Genomic DNA, 18,128 nt, shown 5'->3' with positions numbered 1-18,128 from the left:
TGCTCTTGCAGTGGACCCAGGCTCAGGTTTCCAGCTGATGGCTCACAGCTGTGTCTGTCGTCCCAGGAGATCAGATAGATGCCTGTAAAAGTAACTTATTCTCCTCATGGCATTTGTCTCCAAGGCTTACTGCCTCCATCTACTAACCTAGGACTGAATGTTTTCAGCCTCTGACACCTACGGCTGGTTCAACTCACCTGTTCTGGTTGAAACACCTCTCCAAGCTTACGGATTCAATCTGGCTTCTTTCATTTTCTCTGAATTGCTCTGCTTGGCCTCATAATAACTTAAGCAATCTTTTCTAATCTTCAGGCTCCTCATTCTCTGGCTTGTTCTGTCTTCAACCTGTCTCTTTAAAACTACCAGTAAAACTGCCTCCTCTCCTTTCTGTTTTTCTCTCTCTGCGCTGCTCTCTTAAGTAGCTGCCCTTTCCTCTCTTCTGGACATATCCTATTCTCTCAGATCCTTCTCTGATTCATCACTGTGTCTGCTACTCAGTTCGACAGCACTTTCAATCATGGGTGTTTCCTTCTACAAACTAACTTTACCTTCATTGTTTGTAATTAAAGGCATGTACTAAGGGTGATCCAGATCATAACATAATGTTGGGATTCACAGTGTGATCAAATAGTATGCAACAGTTGCCTCCTGACCTCCACAAGCACCAGTGATACATGTGGTACACAGTCATACATGCAAGCATAAATCCCATACACAATTTTTTTTTAATTTTCAAGATTTATTGTATGTATGTGAGTATACTGTTGCGATCTTCAGACACACCAGAAGAGGGCATCAGATCCATTACAGATGGTTGTGAGCCACCATGTGGGTGCCGGGAATTGAACTCAGGACCTCTGAAAAAGCGAGTCAGTGCTCTTTGCCACTGAGCCATCTCTCCAGCCCTTTAGAGTCCCAATTTAAAAACATTTTTTTAAAATATGGGCAGGTATTTTGCCTGTGTGTGTCTGTGCATCACTTGCATGCTAGTGCCTGCAGAAACCAGAGAGGATGTGGGGATCCTCTGGAACTGGAGTTATATATAGATGGTTTCAATTTGCCGTGTAGGTGCTGGGAATTGATCCCAACAGGTTCTCTGAAAGAGAAAAGTACTTTAATCACTGAGCAATCTCCTTAGCACCTCCTTTTGCCTTAATGTCACAAGTATTTTGTTACCTTTACCCCTTCCTTCAAAGCTTTTTTCTCTTCTTACAGTCCCCTTTCCAGTTTTATAACTGTGTGTGTATACTATATATTATATATAATGCATATATATGATTACACAAAAAAATGATAGGTTAAGATCTAACTGTGAAAGAAAACATGGTGTTTGAGTTTGGGCTACCTCAACATAATAAATATCAGACCCATACATTTTTCTTTAAATTTCACTTTTCTTTATTACTGTGGTTGTCTTGGCTCTCTGTTTTTTGGTTGGGTAGTTGGTTTTCACTTATATTAGCTTGCCTATGTGAGTGTATGTGCTCTCTTCTCTCCCCCCACCCCCCCGTGTGTATGTGTTGTGTTGTGTCATGGTGCCTACAGAGACCTGAAGATGGATCCCCTAGAACTGAAGTTGAAGGCATTTGTAATCCATCTGACATGGGTGCTGGGAATTGCCTTTGAGGCTTCTGGAATAAAAAACAGTATGTTCTCTTAACTTAGTGTCTCTCTAGTCCTTGGTTTGGGTTTTGTGAGACAGGGTCTCATGTGACCTAGGCCCACTCCAAACTCATTATGTAGCTGAGGCTAGCCTTAAACTCTTGTTCTTTGCCTCTCTCCTGTGAGCCCGCTGATTATGGGTGTGTGCTCACCATGCTTAGCTTAGTTTAACTTTAATAACATTCGGGAATAAGCATAAATATACTTCTTTTAGAAAATACTTTATACATATACATGGTAATTTTATGGGGTTTTTTGGTGCATGAAGACACTTCACACTATGTTAAGAAGCTACTTCTGGAGATCTTCCATTTGTCCATATAATAAGAACACCATCTGCACCGAGCACAGCTTTCTGTTCCTTTCATGCTCTACACGGCAAATGAATCAGCACAGCTCCCAGAGACACAATATACTTAAACTTGGTGGAGGTATTTTGTATGTATATTTTTCAATTTGTGTTCTATTTTGTAAGTAAACTAAGACATTTCTTTTTTATTTAAATAAAAATGATTTTATTAAGTTGTCATAATAGATTAAAACTGTTTTAAACAAGGTTTTGCTTTATTCCCATATCAAGAGAAATTTTGGCAATTCCTACAGTCATGAAAGAAGCTCAGACATATCCAAGCTTTCTGTCATTCTTATGGTTTTCTCTCATGGTCACAATGTGGTTACAGCAAAAGACAGTTTCATAACTAACAATTTTAAAATATAGTTTACAGGACAAATTGTATATCTGTTCATCCATATTATTGTCTAATAGTATCATGAAATACAACTAATATTAAATTTCTTTTTCAAAGCAGAATTAGAGCTGATTCAGAGATGTGGTGTGATTTTAATCACTAGGATTAGGAAACAGAAAGGAGCTCAAGGAGACACACCTAGAACATGGACATGGCCTTCACCAAGGGGAATCACCCATTCACATTCTTAGTTGGTAAAACATGATTATGATTATAGTCCCCTTTTTCGTGTTTATATTTCATTGAGTGTATGGTTACATATTTTTGTCAGGCTGTTTCCTTTTGAGTCTAATCGAGGGAACAGCCTTGTTTTGAAGTGTTGCTAACTGCAGTGTAGCAATGGTCATGATATCTGTTCTGTGGCCTTTCAAGCCTCCTTCCCTGCCTGGTCTCTCCCTCAGTCTTCTGAGGTTGCAGGGCAGGAAGAAATTGCTTGTTTGTGATTGACTGAAAGTGGCAGCTGATTATTTTGGCTTCATCACATCACTGCTTCTGTCCAGTCCAAGCCATCCACTGCTGCTCTACCTTGCTGTGTTCTGGGCATGCTCTACAAGACACCTCAATTTTTCCAGATTCTTTTCATACTTCCACGTTAGCAGCCCCTTACTCAGATTCAATCCAGAATAGCAACTTTTCTTTCCAATTTTAGAAGATTTATTTTACTATGTGTGTATGTGTCTCTGTGTGGGGCCATGTGCGTATGAATGCAGATGCCTGGCAAGGCTTTCCATCTCCTTAGAGATGGAGTTACATGTGATTGAGGGCCACTTAGCATTGGTGCTAGGAATCAAACATAAGTCTTTTGGAAAAATAATGTTCACCACTAGCTACTGAGCTCATTCTCCAGTCCCAAGAGTAGCAGTTTTCTTGTTGCTTTATTGAAAGACTTCTTATGAAAAGAAAGTGTAAACAGTGTAGGTCAATAATCTGCCAGTTTTCCTGTGTGTAGTGGGCTGAGGCTCGGAACAGTTGTCCTGCTGGCTGCAGTTCTGCTTGCTCTCCCTCATCACAGGTCATGTGAGGACTCTGTGTATCTGTTAGGCTTGCTGTAACAAAAGAGATCAGTGAACATTATTACTTGTCAGGGAAATAGGAATTAGAGGGAAGATGAGAAAAGACAGGCTGAGAAGGTTAAAACCAGAGAAATTTATGCTTTCAGAGTTGAGTCAAATTCCAAAATGAAATAGTTCTAGAACTGGTTGCTTTAAAGACCTCTGAAGGAGAAGCTGTCCTGACTCTCCCTAAATTCTGGCAGGTGCTAGTGTCTTGGCATTCCCTGATGAGCAATTGCGTAATTCCAGTCTATGCCTCTGTTCACATGGCTGTCTTCCCCATGTCTTCATATGGCTGTCTCTTATGAGGACCGCAGTCACATTGGATGAAGACCCCACTGTATTCTAGTATTCTTTACATTTACATTCATAGGGACCAGAGTTTAGGAGTTAAACATATCTTTTTGTGAGATAAACTTTAGCCCACAACAGTTAATGTCTTTTGAGCTCTCTGTTTTCCCTTCTACCCATGTGATATGGGTACCCACGTACTTCCCATCCTAACTAAGGAACCTGCTTTATCCATTCTCTTAACTATTTTCTTAACATCAGGTTTTTTGGGTTTTTTTGGGGTTTTTTTTTTGTTGTTGTTGTTGTTATTTATTTTTTGAGACAGGTTTTCTCTGTGTAGCCCTGGCTGTCCTAGAACTTGCTCTGTAGACCAGGTTGGCTCAAACTTAAGAGATCCGCCTTCTTCTGCCTCCTGAGTGCTGGGATCAAGGCCTTTGTCACTGCTGCCCACCTTTTTAAACATAATTTAAAGAAATTAAAGACTGAAAGCTGGGGGGTGGAGGGATGGCACATACCTTTAATTCCAGCACCCAGGAAGCAGGCAGATCTCTCAATTAGAGGCCAGCCTGGTCTACAGAGGGATTTGGAGACCAGCCAGAGATACATAGTGAACTGGTTTCTCAAAAGACAACAACAAAAACACTAGTCAACGAAAGGAGACAAATAGTAACTCTATAACTTCACAAACTTTGACAGAGACAATGCCAGCTCAAGAGGTACACTATTGGGCTCTAGAGATAACTCGGCAATAAAGAGCACTTCCTCTTCCAGAGTTCCTATTTAGTTCCTAGCACCCCTGTCTAGCACTTAGAACCACCCATAACTCTAGTTCCAGGCACTGTACACACATGGCATAACACTCAGATATATCCATACATGCACACATGTCCTTGAATTAAAATGTAAAAGAACAGCATAATGTTGCTAACATCACTCCCTAAGAGATCTTTGTGAGAAAAAAAAATTTTTTTTGATTCTTTTATAGACTCTTAACTAATTTTACATGGTTTTCACTTATTTTACTTACATGTTCTTTGTCAAATACACATATAACAAAATCTTCATTTTCTTGATTGCTTGCCTTTTTACTTTATTGCTTTTTTTTTTTTTTTTTTTTTTTTTTTAAACTTGAGACAAGGTCTTCATTATGTAGCTATGACTGGCCTGGAACTCAGATCTGTTTTTCTCTACCTCCTACATGCGGGGGTTAAAATTATGTGCACCATGCTGGGCCTCTCCACCTTCTTCGTGATGTCTATTTTATTGGGGTCCAACAGTCACCTGAAAAACCACATGAACATTCATCTCATTCAGTCAGGTATGGTTTATTGAACTCACATCCTAAAACTAATCGGTCAGGGTCATAGCTCAGAATTCAGAGGTTGAGTCACTTCGATGAACATTTCCCCATACAAGATGGTTTTGGTGATGGGGGAACCCCAAATATCTATCAGGGAAAGACTTTATAGTAAGCAGCAATCTGGGATAAGTTTGAAAGCTTCTAATTGGAAAGCGGCTGTGGCCTTTAACATAATTGGCTGGTGCTGGGAGTCAGATCATAAACTTAATTTCTGCTCCTCTTTGCATTGGTGGTCGTTAGGCAAGGGGTGGGCTTTTAACCTGGGGATACAGGTTTGTTGGGAGAATAACCTGGAGACACTGGTCGTGCTGGGGATTAGCCTAGAGACTGAAGCTAGGCCCGGGTTTTGTTGGGGGGCAATTTGAAAACTAATGCTAGTCACTAGTCTGTTAGTTTACCTGAATTCAAACTTAGATCAGGTTCTCTAAAATGGAGTATGAACTTAAAATATTTGGCATCTCAGTGACACACATCTTTAATCCCAGCACTCGGGAACCAGAGGCAGGTGAATCTCTGTGAGATCAAGGCCAGCCTGCTCTACATAGTAAGTTTTAGGACACCCAGAGAGCTACATAAAAAGATCCTGTCTCAAAACAAAAACACTTACTTTATTTTTAAATTATGTGTAGGTACTTGTGCTGACCAGGAGACGTGCATGTGAGCCATCAAAGACCAGCGGTATTAACTCTCTGGAGCTGGTGTTTCAAGAGGTTGTGAGTCACCTTGACATAGGTACTGGGAACTTAATTCAGGTCCTCTGCAAAAACTGTATGTGCTTTAAGTCACTGAGCTATTTGTCCAGCCTTCTCCAGCTTACTTTTTGAGACCGGTTTCACTGAATCTGGAACTTTACTGTTTCACCTAGACTGACTTTCAAGTGAGCACCCTGTCTCTGCATACCCCGTAATGCTGAGCTCCAGACAAATGCTGCCATGCCCCACCTTTCTCTTTTTAGGCAGGCTGGAGGGAGGAAAGGGGAGAAGGGAAATGATGTAACTATACTTTAATTTCAAAAAGTAATAACCCATTCTCCCCTGAGGCAGTCCTATGAGCTGGCTCCTAGGGCTTGAGAGTGGGAAAGCCAGCTCCACTCCTTGGCCGCGGCAGCACTCAGGAAAGCAAGCCACACTTTGCCTGGTCCTCACCTGGGCAATGCAGGAAAGTTGGTGGGCTGAACATTTAGTTCAGATTTCACCCAAGCCCAGATTCAGGCCTCTGAGTTGTTCATTCTAACATCTACCTCATCTAAGAACTGCTGGAGTGTAAAGGGCCAGACTGCAGATCCAAAGCTATGGGATCTCCATGACACAGGGCAACAACAGGGTATCTGAAATGAGCTCTGGTGAGGATCCAGTACTGATAATGTGGCAAAACCAGAGGCCTGGAACCAAACCAAGGATTTATTGCAATGAGCATTTACATGTAAAGCTGTTTGGTCAAAAGGGTACTGTGTGACACACCACAGTTTCCACAGCAAGTTGGCTTTTATGGTTGGTTGGCTGGCTGGTTGGTTGGTTGGTTGGTTGGTTGGTTGGTTGGTTGGTTGGTTGTGGGTTTTTTTTTTTTTTTAATATTTTTAAGTTATTTTATTTTTTGGTTTATTTCAGTAGGGGGAAGTTGCAAGGGTGGAAGGCAGATATAGAGGGATGGGGAGAGGAGTGAGATTGGGATGTATGATGTGAAATTCACAAAGAATCAATAAAAGTTTTTTTTTTATTTTTTTAAAGGTTTATTTATTTCATACAAGTATACTGTAGCTGTTTTTAGACAGACCAGAAGAGGGCATCAAATCCCATTATAGATGGTTGTGAGTCACCATGTAGTTGCTGGGAATCGAACTCAGGACCTTTGGAAGAGCAGTCGGTGCTCTTAACCAATGAGCCATCTCTCCAGCCCCTGTGCATGACTTCTTAACATACCTCAACCAACTCACCCCTGAGACCCTAGCATTTCTATACTTTTTTAAAAGTTCCCAGAATTCCAAATGTCACACAATATCAAAAACTATCTGCAGCTGACATAATCATACCTCTACTAGAGCATGAGGCAAATCATAATCAGCTGCTATGGACAGTCTTAAGCAGCCTCATATTCTACATCTGGGATTACAATGAAAACATATTCTTATATCTGTGGGTTGTTTTCTTTGTTTTTTTTTTTAATCAAAATATCAAAACTGTCACTATAGACAGGCTCTTACTATAGAATCCTGTTCTGGAACTCACTTTATAGACTGAGCTATCCTCAAACTCATAAAGATCCACCCTCCTTTCTCATATAGCAGTTTTTATTATTATGTCCTGCTTCATAGATTTCATCATTAAATTTCTCTCCAGATTTCACTACTATGGGGTTACTTTCCCCTTGAAATTAATGTGTGTTTTATGATGAAGCCAGCTCACTATGAGTCTTCCATACAATCTTAAGTGTTGCTTCACAGCTTCACATTTCTTTCTCTTCTATGGTTTTTCCAAACAGGGTTTCTCTATGTAGTCCTGGATGTCCTGGTATTCACTCTGTAGACCAGGTTGACCTCAAATTCAGAGATCCACCTTTGCCTCTCTTTCCCAAGTGCTGGGACCAATGGCATGCACCTCCAGGACCAGCAACAGTTTTATATTTCATTTGTGTTAGAATCTGTTATTATCCTGGTTTTGATGCTGAAATTATCCCATTTTTCCAATAATGTTTTTTCTTCAGGCTGGATAGCTGTCCTCTAGGTGTGTTTACACTTTTTGAGCATCTTTGCATAAGATTTTCCAGACCATCATGCGTACTTTCTAGGTCTCATTGCTTTAATTAGCCAGTTGCAGCTCTCCAAGGAGCTCAGGCTTTCCCCCTCCCTCACAGTTGTTCTCCCTCGTGCATGCTCTGCTCCACATCCCCTACAAACTGCCCCTCTTTACATTGCACATGCATGCAGGCCTGAACGTGCACCTAGTGGCTGTAGACTGATGTATCTAGGAAAGAGAAGCCATGTCTCTACTCCTTAAGTTTACTTCAATAGCTCTCTGTCTCTATAGTTTTAGTATATGCCTCTGTGTGAGAATTTTTTGTGTGTCTTTTTACCTTACCTTTTTTAGGGTGTGGTGTATACACATGCTCATATGTGTGTGTGTGTGTGTGTGTGTGTGTGTGTGTGTTCATTTTGTGCTAGAACATATTGTGTGATGAGTTGATGAGTGACGTTTGTCAGTTGTTGTCCACCTTGATTTTTTAAATAGGGTTACTCACTGGAACTTAGAGCTTGCTAACTCAGCCATATTGACTGGCCAGTCATCCCTAGGGGTCTGCCTGTCTCTTACTCCTCATCTCTGGGATTATAAATATATGCCACCATACCCAGCCTTGTGTGTGTGTGCTGGGATCATGCTCAGGTCCTCATGCTGTTCTGGCAGGTGATATCCCAGATATACCTGCTGGGATGTCGCCTCAGTCTGTACCTTCACCTTAAGTGGAAATGCAAGTCAGCCGTAGGACCAATGCAGGGATTTGCATCTGTGAACTACTTCCTTGGCTTACCATTTGGACTCATTAGATTGTTTTTAAGTTTTAATTGTTATAATAATAAAATATGGAGAAGATGAGGATTGTTTTTTAGGATGAATTTATAGAATCAAAATAGGCAAATAGGTAAAAAGGTCAATATTTAGATTATTACTCAGACCAAATGCCTGCAATAGAATAGGAATTCAAATTATAGTTAATAAATGAAGGGATGTTTAAAATGGCTTTGGATATGTTTCCATCAATTCTTTCCATTATCTTTCCATATTAGTCTTTGACTCCTGGGGTTAGATGTCTAAAGGGACTAAGTCACCTGGAGCTAATTCAGCTGGGTGGGGTCTTGCCCCAATGTCTTTACTTCCTTAATTCAATTTAAAATTCTTGAACACAGGATTTAGCTCCATTTCACTTCCTGTTGTCCCTTTAATACCAGAACCATATATTTTGTATTTTTCCTTTCTCAACTTGCTCCTTTTTATTAAAATGTTCTTCATAAGGGTGAACTTTAGTAACCACACAACGGAATTTACACCAGGCTGTTTTGAGACTTCCTTTTTCAGAGCAATGAATCTAAATCTCTTCATCTTAAACTCAGGCAAACTCTTTGGACAAGGACAAAAAGCAGCCATGTTCTTCACCAAAATACTACAAAAACAGTCTCTTGGCCACCAACTGAAATTCTCCACTGAAACTGCTTGATCCAAGTCAGCACATTTCAAATCTTTCTCAGTAACAAAGTCTTCCATGTTCTTACTAGGATAGTCCATTAAGTCCCATTTAAAGCCTTCCACAGCTTTTCAAATCCAAAGTCCCCAAATTCACATTCTTCCAAACAAAAGCATGGTCAGGCCTATCACAGCAATACCCCAATCCGTGGTACCAGCTTCTGTCTTAGTTAGGGTTTTATCGCTGTGAACAGACACCATGACCAAGGCAACTCTTATAAATGACAATATTTAATTGGGGCTGGCTTACAGGTTCAAAGGTTCAGAATGTTATCATCAAGGAGAGAGCGTGGCAGCATCCAGGCAGTCATGGTGCAGGAGGAGCTGAGAGTTCCACATCTTCATCCAAAGGAAGCCATGAACAGACAGACTAAGCATCCTCAGGCAGCTAGGACGAGTGTCTCCAAACCCACCCCCAGAGTGACACACTTCCTCCAACAAGGCCACACCTTCTAATAGTGCCCAAGCATATGCAAACCATCACACCATCTTACACATTTTGATTATTTGAGTAATCAAAGAATTCTGTATTTGCCTTGGGGAAAACATACCAGTAACTAAGATCTGCTTCAACCGTCTAATCATCAACTGAGTAAATAAGTATATGGTTTTTTGTTTGTTTGTTTGTTTGTTTTTTTTACAGGACTGAATTTACTCTTAAAGAAACCATGTCCTCTGGAGGTGCTGAAGATGACATCCCACAGGGAGAGAGAAAGACAGTTACAGATTTCTGTTATCTTTTGGATAAATCCAAGCAGCTGTTTAATGGCTTAAGGTTAGTAGTTAAACTCTTCTCTAGTTCTGTATTTGCCCTGGATGATTTTTGGTAGGCTTCTGAAAGTTATACTTAGAATCATATATAACAAATATTTTATACATATACATATGTGTGTGTATATATGTATAAATAGAGATGGGTGTCGGTGCGTGGATGGATGGATAGATGGATGGATGGATGAATAGATGGATAAATGGATTAGAAATAATTGTTCTTGGGTGAACTCATACCTGTAATCTCAGTACTAGGGAAGCTAAAGTATGAGAATCACTTCTAAGTCATGGCAGGTCACCCTGGGCTAAAGTAAGACCCTACCTCAAAAACAAGACAAAGAACAAACAGAAAGAAGTAATTGTAGACTTTTCCTTTGACAGAATAGTTTTATTATTTAATGGTTGTTTATTATTCCATACCTATACATAGAAACTGTCTTTTTCATATCATCATTATTTTAATATGTATGGGTCCATTGTCTGCATGTTTGTCTATGCACCACTTGCATGTCTGGTGCCACCACAAGAGGGCATCTCTACTCTGGAACTAAAGTGACAAAAAGTTGTGAGCTGCCCTGTAAGCTGGCAATTGATCTTGGGTCCTCTAATAGAACATCAACCACTCAGCCATCCCTCCAGCCCCTAGATATTCTCTTTTAAACATGGAATTTGTAAAAGATTTTAATAGATGGGCTAAGAAGATAGTTTAGTTTGTAAAGCACTTGCCTTAGAAGCTGAAAGTCCAGGAGTAGAACCCTGAGTGTGGTAGTACGCACTTGTTACCCTTGCTTGAAGAGGTGGAGATTGGGAGATCCCTGGGACTTTATAGTTATCCAGTTTGACCAACTTGGTGAAAGTTGAGGTTAATGAGATCCTGTCGTAACAAGCAATGTGGATAGCTCCTGAGTAACAGTATCGAAGGCTGACCTAGCCGAATATGCACTCATGCGAGCACACACAGGCTCACATAGGAGAGATATCAATGAACGATTGTCCATTAGTTGTAATTAAGTCACAGAAAAAGGAAATTGTAAAAGATTTATTATTAGAAAATATTTTTTAAATTCTCTGTGTGTTCTCAGGGTCTATAAGAAGCTGGATGGTCATAAGCTAGAGTTTCAGACAGTTGGATGGATCCCAAGGAGATAGAGTTACGGTTATGAGCCATCTGGTGGGAGTGCTACAGTGGAGTGCTAGGACCTCTTTGAGAGTAGTGCCTTTTAACTGCCATCTCTCTAGCCCCACATGACCTTTTCTAAAAGATTTCAGTTTTTTAATCTATTAATGTTTTGTTTGTATGTTTGTGAGTATACTATGTTGTGTACAATGCCATCGGAAAGAATGGCAGATCCTCTGGAACTGGGAGGTTGAACACCAACCACTATGTGGGTACTAGGAACTGAACCTGAATTCTCTGCAACAGCAGCAAGTGTTCTCTTACCAAATGAGCCATCTCTTCAGTCCCCACATGTTTGTTTTGTTTTGTTTTTATTTTTTAAAAAATGTGTTAAATGAATACTTTTAGATAGGAATGGTGGTATATCAACTGTGCTCATTTCTTTTGGCAACTTGACTCAATTTAGTATCATCTGAGAAGAGGGAATTTCAATTGAAAAGGGTCTCCATCAGATTGCCTGTAGGCTAGTCTGTTGAGTGTTTCATTAGTTTAATAAATAATGTGGGAGAGCCCAGCCCACCAGGGCCTGGCCATCCTGAGCAGTTGAGCCAGAACTGTGTAAGAAAGTAGCTGTAGGCCGTGAGGAGCATGACAGTGAACAGCACTCCATGGCCTTTGCTTTAGTTCCTGCCTCCAGGTTTCAGTGTTGAGTTCCTACCCTGACTTCCCATCATAATGGACTGTGATTGCAAAGTGTAAGCCAAATAAACCCTTGCGTCTCCAGGTTGCTTTAGGTTATGATGTTTCCTCACAGTAATAGGAAACAGACTGGGACAGTGCCTATACTATGGCTGCTCAGAAGGCAGAGGTTGGATAATCTCTTGAGCCCAGTCTAAACTAGCTTGGATAGCAGTTAAGGCTCCCTTTAAAAAATTTTTTTAAATTTTTATATTACCTAAAATAGTGTGGCCTGTGTGTTTGTGTGTGCTTTCTGTGTTTATTAAAACTATTCATTATTCAATATAGATCTTAATTGGAAAAGTCTTAGATATTTAGAATTGTATGAGTTCAGTGTCTTCCTTGGGGTTCACAAGGTGGCAGGGGAGGCATGTACATTCTCTATTCACTTTGGCTTTTTTCTATTCACTTTGGCTTTTTTCAATTACTAAAGTAAAACCTTTCAAATGTTGATGTTTTTGTTTTGGCTTGGTTTGGTTTTAATCATTCTTTTATAATGTATAAGATTCCTTTGGAGGTAACCAAGAGAAAATTGTTTTTCATTGTTCTCTTCCACCACCTTTATGTGAGTTCTGGGGTCAAACTCAGATTGCCAGGTTTGTATGACAAGCACTTTTATCCACTGAGGCATCTTGCTGTCTTTAGGAAGTTTTTTGATTGTCTCCTTTCTTTTATATTTGTGTTGGTTTAAATGGAAAACAAAATCACAGAGCTTACAGAGCATATGAAGTTCACTGGTGGTCTGGACCAGTAGCCAGCTAGGGGCAGAGGCCAGCGGCATCAACTCCTGATGGAGCTGGCCTTCCCGAGATGTTCCTTTCACTCGTGTCGTTCATCTTTGCTAGGCTTCTTTGTGTTTTCTTCAGTTGGTGAAGAGAGCTTTTCACGTTTCTCTGAGGGGAGGGGTGTGAGGCTGGCACAGTGCTGGAAATACAACCCAGTCCTCCATGCTTAGTGGGGTTTTTGCTGTATCACTGAACCATAACCCCAGCTGCAGTGTGGTTTTAGGTTCAAATTAGAGATTTCTTAATATTTTAAATTATATATATGTGGGGGAGGGGTGTGAATGCAAGTTCAGATGTCCTAGGAGGCCAGAAATGTAGGATTTCCCTGGAACTGGAGTTATAGGCAGGTGTGGGCTACCCAGTATGGGTGCTAGGAAATGAAGTCAGGTCCTCTACAAGAGCACTTAAATGCTAAGCCATCTTTCCAGCCCAAGTATATTTTTCTTTAAAAGCAAAACAAAAATATTCATATGACCTGAACTCAGAATAAAGATACAGAATGTAGAGAGTCTCAGAAACTTCATAGTGCTCTCTGCTATGAGAGGTTTTGATCCTTTAGAAACAGAGTGCCTGTCAGTGCATGAAAGGCTTAGAGGTTTTCTGTGTATCATTTCATTTGAGGCCTGTATGGTAAGTCTTAAGTTCTGTCTTTCCGTCATATATTGGGATGTTCATTTGAGTTATCAGAGCCTTTTGTTTCTCCAGCTGTAATTATCTTAACAGAATGTTTTTCTGGATAGAAATTTCCTGTTTGGAATATATGCATAGTAATCAGCTCTTCTTTCCATCCTGTGCTAAAAAACACTCCAGAGTAAAATTGGTAAAGTGAATGGTGATTTGCTTATGATAACGCTTGTGTGTAGTTACAGTAGTCATGAAGTGAGAATGATGTTTTTAAAAAGGTTTGAATGTGTTCAGAAAAATGATCAAAGCCTCAAGTGCTTTCCGGGTTCTGGTTGCCATGGCAACTAAAGCTGAAGGTAGAGTGTAATACTTGGTGGGATTATTCCAGGCAGCAGTTTCAGACCTAGATTTGAGAAGCAGCTGTGTCTCCGAGTGATAGTGCTGTCTTGGAAAAGTGGAGGCCTCTGCTTCCCTAGCTGTTTCACCTAGAGCAGTAAACACAGGAAGCTGAAACAAGCCTTGGAGTAGGATGGGGCTGTGGATACCTGCTAAAGTGAACGTAATTGCAGAAATTAAATAAATGTACTCCTAATGCTTGCAAAGGGAGGAATTTTCTGTACTGCTTTCACTGTAGGCTTGTCTTTGTGGTACCCTTGTTATGACAGACAGACAGACAGACAGACAGACAGACGGGGGAGAGAGAGAATGAGAACTGAGAAATTCAGTTTGTTCCAGTTGTCCCTCATTCTCCCTTTTCTCTTATCCTCTTCTTTCCTTCCTTCTTTCCTTCTTTTCCTATTTTCTTTTCAAGATAGGGTTTTTCTGTATAGTCCTGGTTGTCTTGGAACTCACTCTGTAGACCAGGCTGGCCTTGAACTCAGAGATCCACCTGCCTCTGCTTCCCCAATACTGGGATTAAAGATGTGGGCCACCAACGCCAAGCTCCTCTTTCTTAATATTCTTCCAGAGGCCAGTTCTGCAAACTAATAGTTATTACAGAAATAACACTATCTATATATGCTTGTGCTCCGTACTTTCACTTCATGTGGCTTACCACTTAACCGAGGCAAGTATGCATTTGGCATAGACAGGCACCACTTTGGGTGTCTTGGGTTCATGGTCTAGAAAAGCATTGACAAAGAAATTTAATATGAGCTGGCAAAGATGTAATCTCAGCACCTGGGAGGCACAAGCAGGAGCGATCACCACAAATCCCAGGCTAGCCAGGGCCACACAATAAGATTGGCAGAAAGAAGAAGTAGTAGTGGTGGTAGTAGTAGTAGTAGTAGTAGTAGTAGTGGTGGTGGTGGTGGTGGTGGTGGTGGTGGTAGTGGTAGTAGTGGTAGTGGTAGTAGTGGTAATGGTAGTAGGGGGTAGTGGTAGTGGTGGTAGTGGTAGTAGTGGGTAGTGGTAGTGGTGGTGGTGGTAGTGGTGGTGGTAGTAGTAGTGGTACTAGTAGTAGTAGTAGTTAGTAGTAATGGAGCTAATAAAGAAAATGTGAGCTTCAAATATAATTGTATATTCCAACTACCTTTTTAAAGTAAAAAGAAACATTAATAAATGTTATTTAATTCAGTGTATCAGTAGTTCTTTTTTAGCATAGTTATCTGATTATCCGTGTAGAATTTACCAAGAGTTCTGTATCCCTTTTCATATCAAGTCCTTGGGTGCATCTCAATTCAGATTAGACAAGAAATTCTCATTTCTAGGACTCTTTCTGTGTGGCTTTGTGGCTCATGTCTCAGGCCAAACTGTACCCAATTTAAGCTTCTGTTCTCATAGTGGCCCACGCTGCTTGCTCATTAATCAGTATTGGCTGTCCTGGTCCACATCTTTGTCTTTGTTGATGGTCCATGTCTTTGATGGTCCATCACGTGTCTTCTTTTGATTTATCAAATCCCTCTATAGATACTGACAGCACACAAGCATATGGCTGTTGGCAGTTGGTCACCAACCACCTGTGTTTTGGAAATGCAGGTTTGTTTGTTTGTTTGTTTGTTTGTTTTTATCACTTGTCATATTCTTTTTTGAGGGCTGCCAGAACAAAGTACAGTAGGCTGGATGCTTAAGCGGCGGATATGTATAATCTCCTGAGTCTACAGGCCGAAGCTCAAGCTCGGGGCATGGGCTGGTTTGATTTCCTCTGAGGACTGTGTTCTCTCTTGTGTGTCCTCATAACGCACCATTATGTGAGCTGGGCTTTTTTGTATGCTCAGATCTCAGGACACAAATCTACTGTTTTGGGACCCCAAAGTTAGTATTGATGAAAAATGTTTTCTGTGGGTTTTTTTTAATTTGTTGTCTTGTTATTCCTTACATTTGGGGAAGATTCTGAGTAAATTCAAAGCTTCTGCAAAATCTAGCAACTTAAATATTATACGAAACAATAAAGCAGATTGGTCTGTTCTCATCAGTTATTTTAACCCTCAAAGGTCGATAAGACAGATCTTTATATATCTTTACGTGTCCAGCTGAGTACAGAGCAAGGGCTTCTGTTTTGTTTTGTTCTGTTTTTCAAGACAAAGTTGCTCTGTGTGGCCCTGGCTGCCCTGGAACTCCCTCTGGAAACCAGGCTGGACTTGAACTCAGAACCACTGGCCTCTGGCTCCCAAGTGCTGGAATTAGTGTTCACCACTACTGCCTGATTTAAAATACCTTCTTAAAGCTCCCTCTGCTTCAAGAACAAACTGCTATGATTCTTATTAATGTAAGAAAATCTAGGGTTGTGGATATAGATTGGTGGTAGACTATTTGCCTAGTATGTGTAATGCCTGCATTTAATCTTAGTACTAAGGGAATAAAAGAAATCTAGATTGTTATTTTAAATGCTTAAAAAAGAGAAAGAGAAAGAGAATATTGAATTAGGAGCTAGAAGGTTGAATTTGAGTACTAGTGTACTGGTCACAATTCCCAAGCAACTTTGCACACTCACAGACACACACAATAGAGACAGTAAACATTTAAAGTAAATGAGAAGCCGGTGAAAGACATTGTAAAAAGAGAAGAGTTGTCAGGAATTAAGGAACAGTGTCATACTACACAGGAGTAGTATGAGGAGGGCTGAAGAGTAGGCATTAGTGATCATAGCTCATTCAAGTAAATGGAGAAGGCAAATTTACATTGTCTTGGTTAGATTTCCATTGCTGTGAACAGACACCATGACCAAGGCAACTCTTTAAAAAAAAGTCAACATTTAATTGGGGCAGGCTTACAGGTTCAGGGATTCATTATCAAGTTAATCATCAAGGTAGGAGACTAGCAGCATCCAGGCAGGCATGGTGCAGGAGGAGCTGAGAGTTCTACATCTTCATCTGAATGCTGCTAGGAGAAGACTGGCTTTCACATGATTAGGAAGAGGGTCTCATTGCCCACCCCTACAGTGACACACTTCCTCCAACAAGGCCACACCTTTTAATAGTGCCACTTCATGGGCCAAGCATATTTAAACCACCTCATATAGAAACTTGAAACTTGCAGAGTTTTGACACCTTAGCTTCACACTGACTACACCTGCGAGGTTTAGGTTAGTAATTTAATCTGTTTCTTCCCAGCCTCTTCCTGATAGATACCTGCTAATAGCACTGAGGGTTTAAAGAAAGCTTGCTATCACACCAGTACATTCCTCTAAAACATCAGAGAAAGAATGAGCAGCTAGCTTACAGCATCAGTGCCTTTGCAAAATGAAATGCAAGGTCATATAACTTAGGGGATAATTCACAGAGTTGCATTTAATTTGATTCCATGAGTTACTAATTTCCTATCTCTGTTGACAGCAGTAATAATCAGATGAACCAGAGTCAAGCTTTGAATATTAAAAGAACTTGTCTAAAACTCACTATCAAATACATTATGTAATTTTAGATTCTAAGCATTTATAGTGATTTGAATGTTAGCTCTAGGATATATGTTATTAGGAAAAGGTGATATATAAAAAAATGTAACCTTGTTTTGCAAAAGATACAGTTTTATAGTTGATTTTTTTTTTCTGTTTATGGGGAAGGGGTAGTGCACACCAGCCATGTCATTTATGAGAAGGTCAAAGAACAACTTTTGGGAATTTGTTCTCTTCTTCTACCTTGTGGAGCTTGTAGCTCAAACACAAGTCGTCAGCCTTGGCTACAGGCTCATTTACCTGCTAATCCATCTTGCCAGCTGCAGAGTAGCTGATTCGAAGATTGGAATGATAAATGTTCTGAATTCTTTTGAAGAAATTAATAGAGTAAGTCTTCCACTAGCAACCTTCAGAATAAGATGTAGAACTCTTAGCTCTTCCTGAATCATGTCTGCCTGGATGCCCAGTGCCGCCATGTTCTTGCCTAGATGATAATGATGATAATGGACTGAACCTGTAAGCCAACCCCAATTAATTATTGTCCTTTTTTTAAGAGTTGCCTTGGTCATGGTGACTGTTCACAGCAGTAAAACCCGAACTAAGACATGAGTTAGTACCAGGGACTGGGGTACTGCTATAATAGTCCTGACAACGCTTTTCTTTGGAAGAATGTGAATTTGGGGACTTTGGATTTGAAAAGCCACGGGATGCTTTAAATGGGTCTTAATTGGTTATCGTAGTGGGAATATGAAAGACTTTGTTGCTGAGAGTAATTTGAAGTGTGCAGATCAGGCCCAAGAAGTATCCAAGAAAGACTTCAGTATGTGGCATAGAGACTGTTTTCATGGCATTTTGTTGAAGAATGTTGCTGCTTTTATACCCTTGTCTGAAGACTCGACCTGAGGTTAAGGTAAA

General features: G+C 40.4%; 1 protein-coding gene across 1 annotated transcript in view; it reads left to right on the top strand.

Moving 5' to 3' along the window:
* SCAI (suppressor of cancer cell invasion) overlaps window positions 1-18,128 on the top strand; it is a gene marked incomplete at its 3' end in the record, with an annotated part of 100,305 nt that overhangs the window by 47,992 nt on the left and 34,185 nt on the right. The window contains exon 3 of the mRNA XM_080927020.1: window positions 9,990-10,121. Within this exon, the coding sequence (XP_080783146.1) occupies window positions 9,990-10,121 (132 nt within the window). The remainder of the gene's footprint in view (window positions 1-9,989; window positions 10,122-18,128) is intronic.

The sequence above is a fragment of the Micromys minutus genome (assembly GCF_963924665.1).
Source record: "Micromys minutus genome assembly, chromosome: 13".
In the NCBI taxonomy this organism is placed as follows: Eukaryota; Metazoa; Chordata; class Mammalia; order Rodentia; family Muridae; genus Micromys; species Micromys minutus.
Note: the sequence above shows the minus strand (reverse complement) of the source record. Positions and strands in the feature narration are given on the sequence as shown.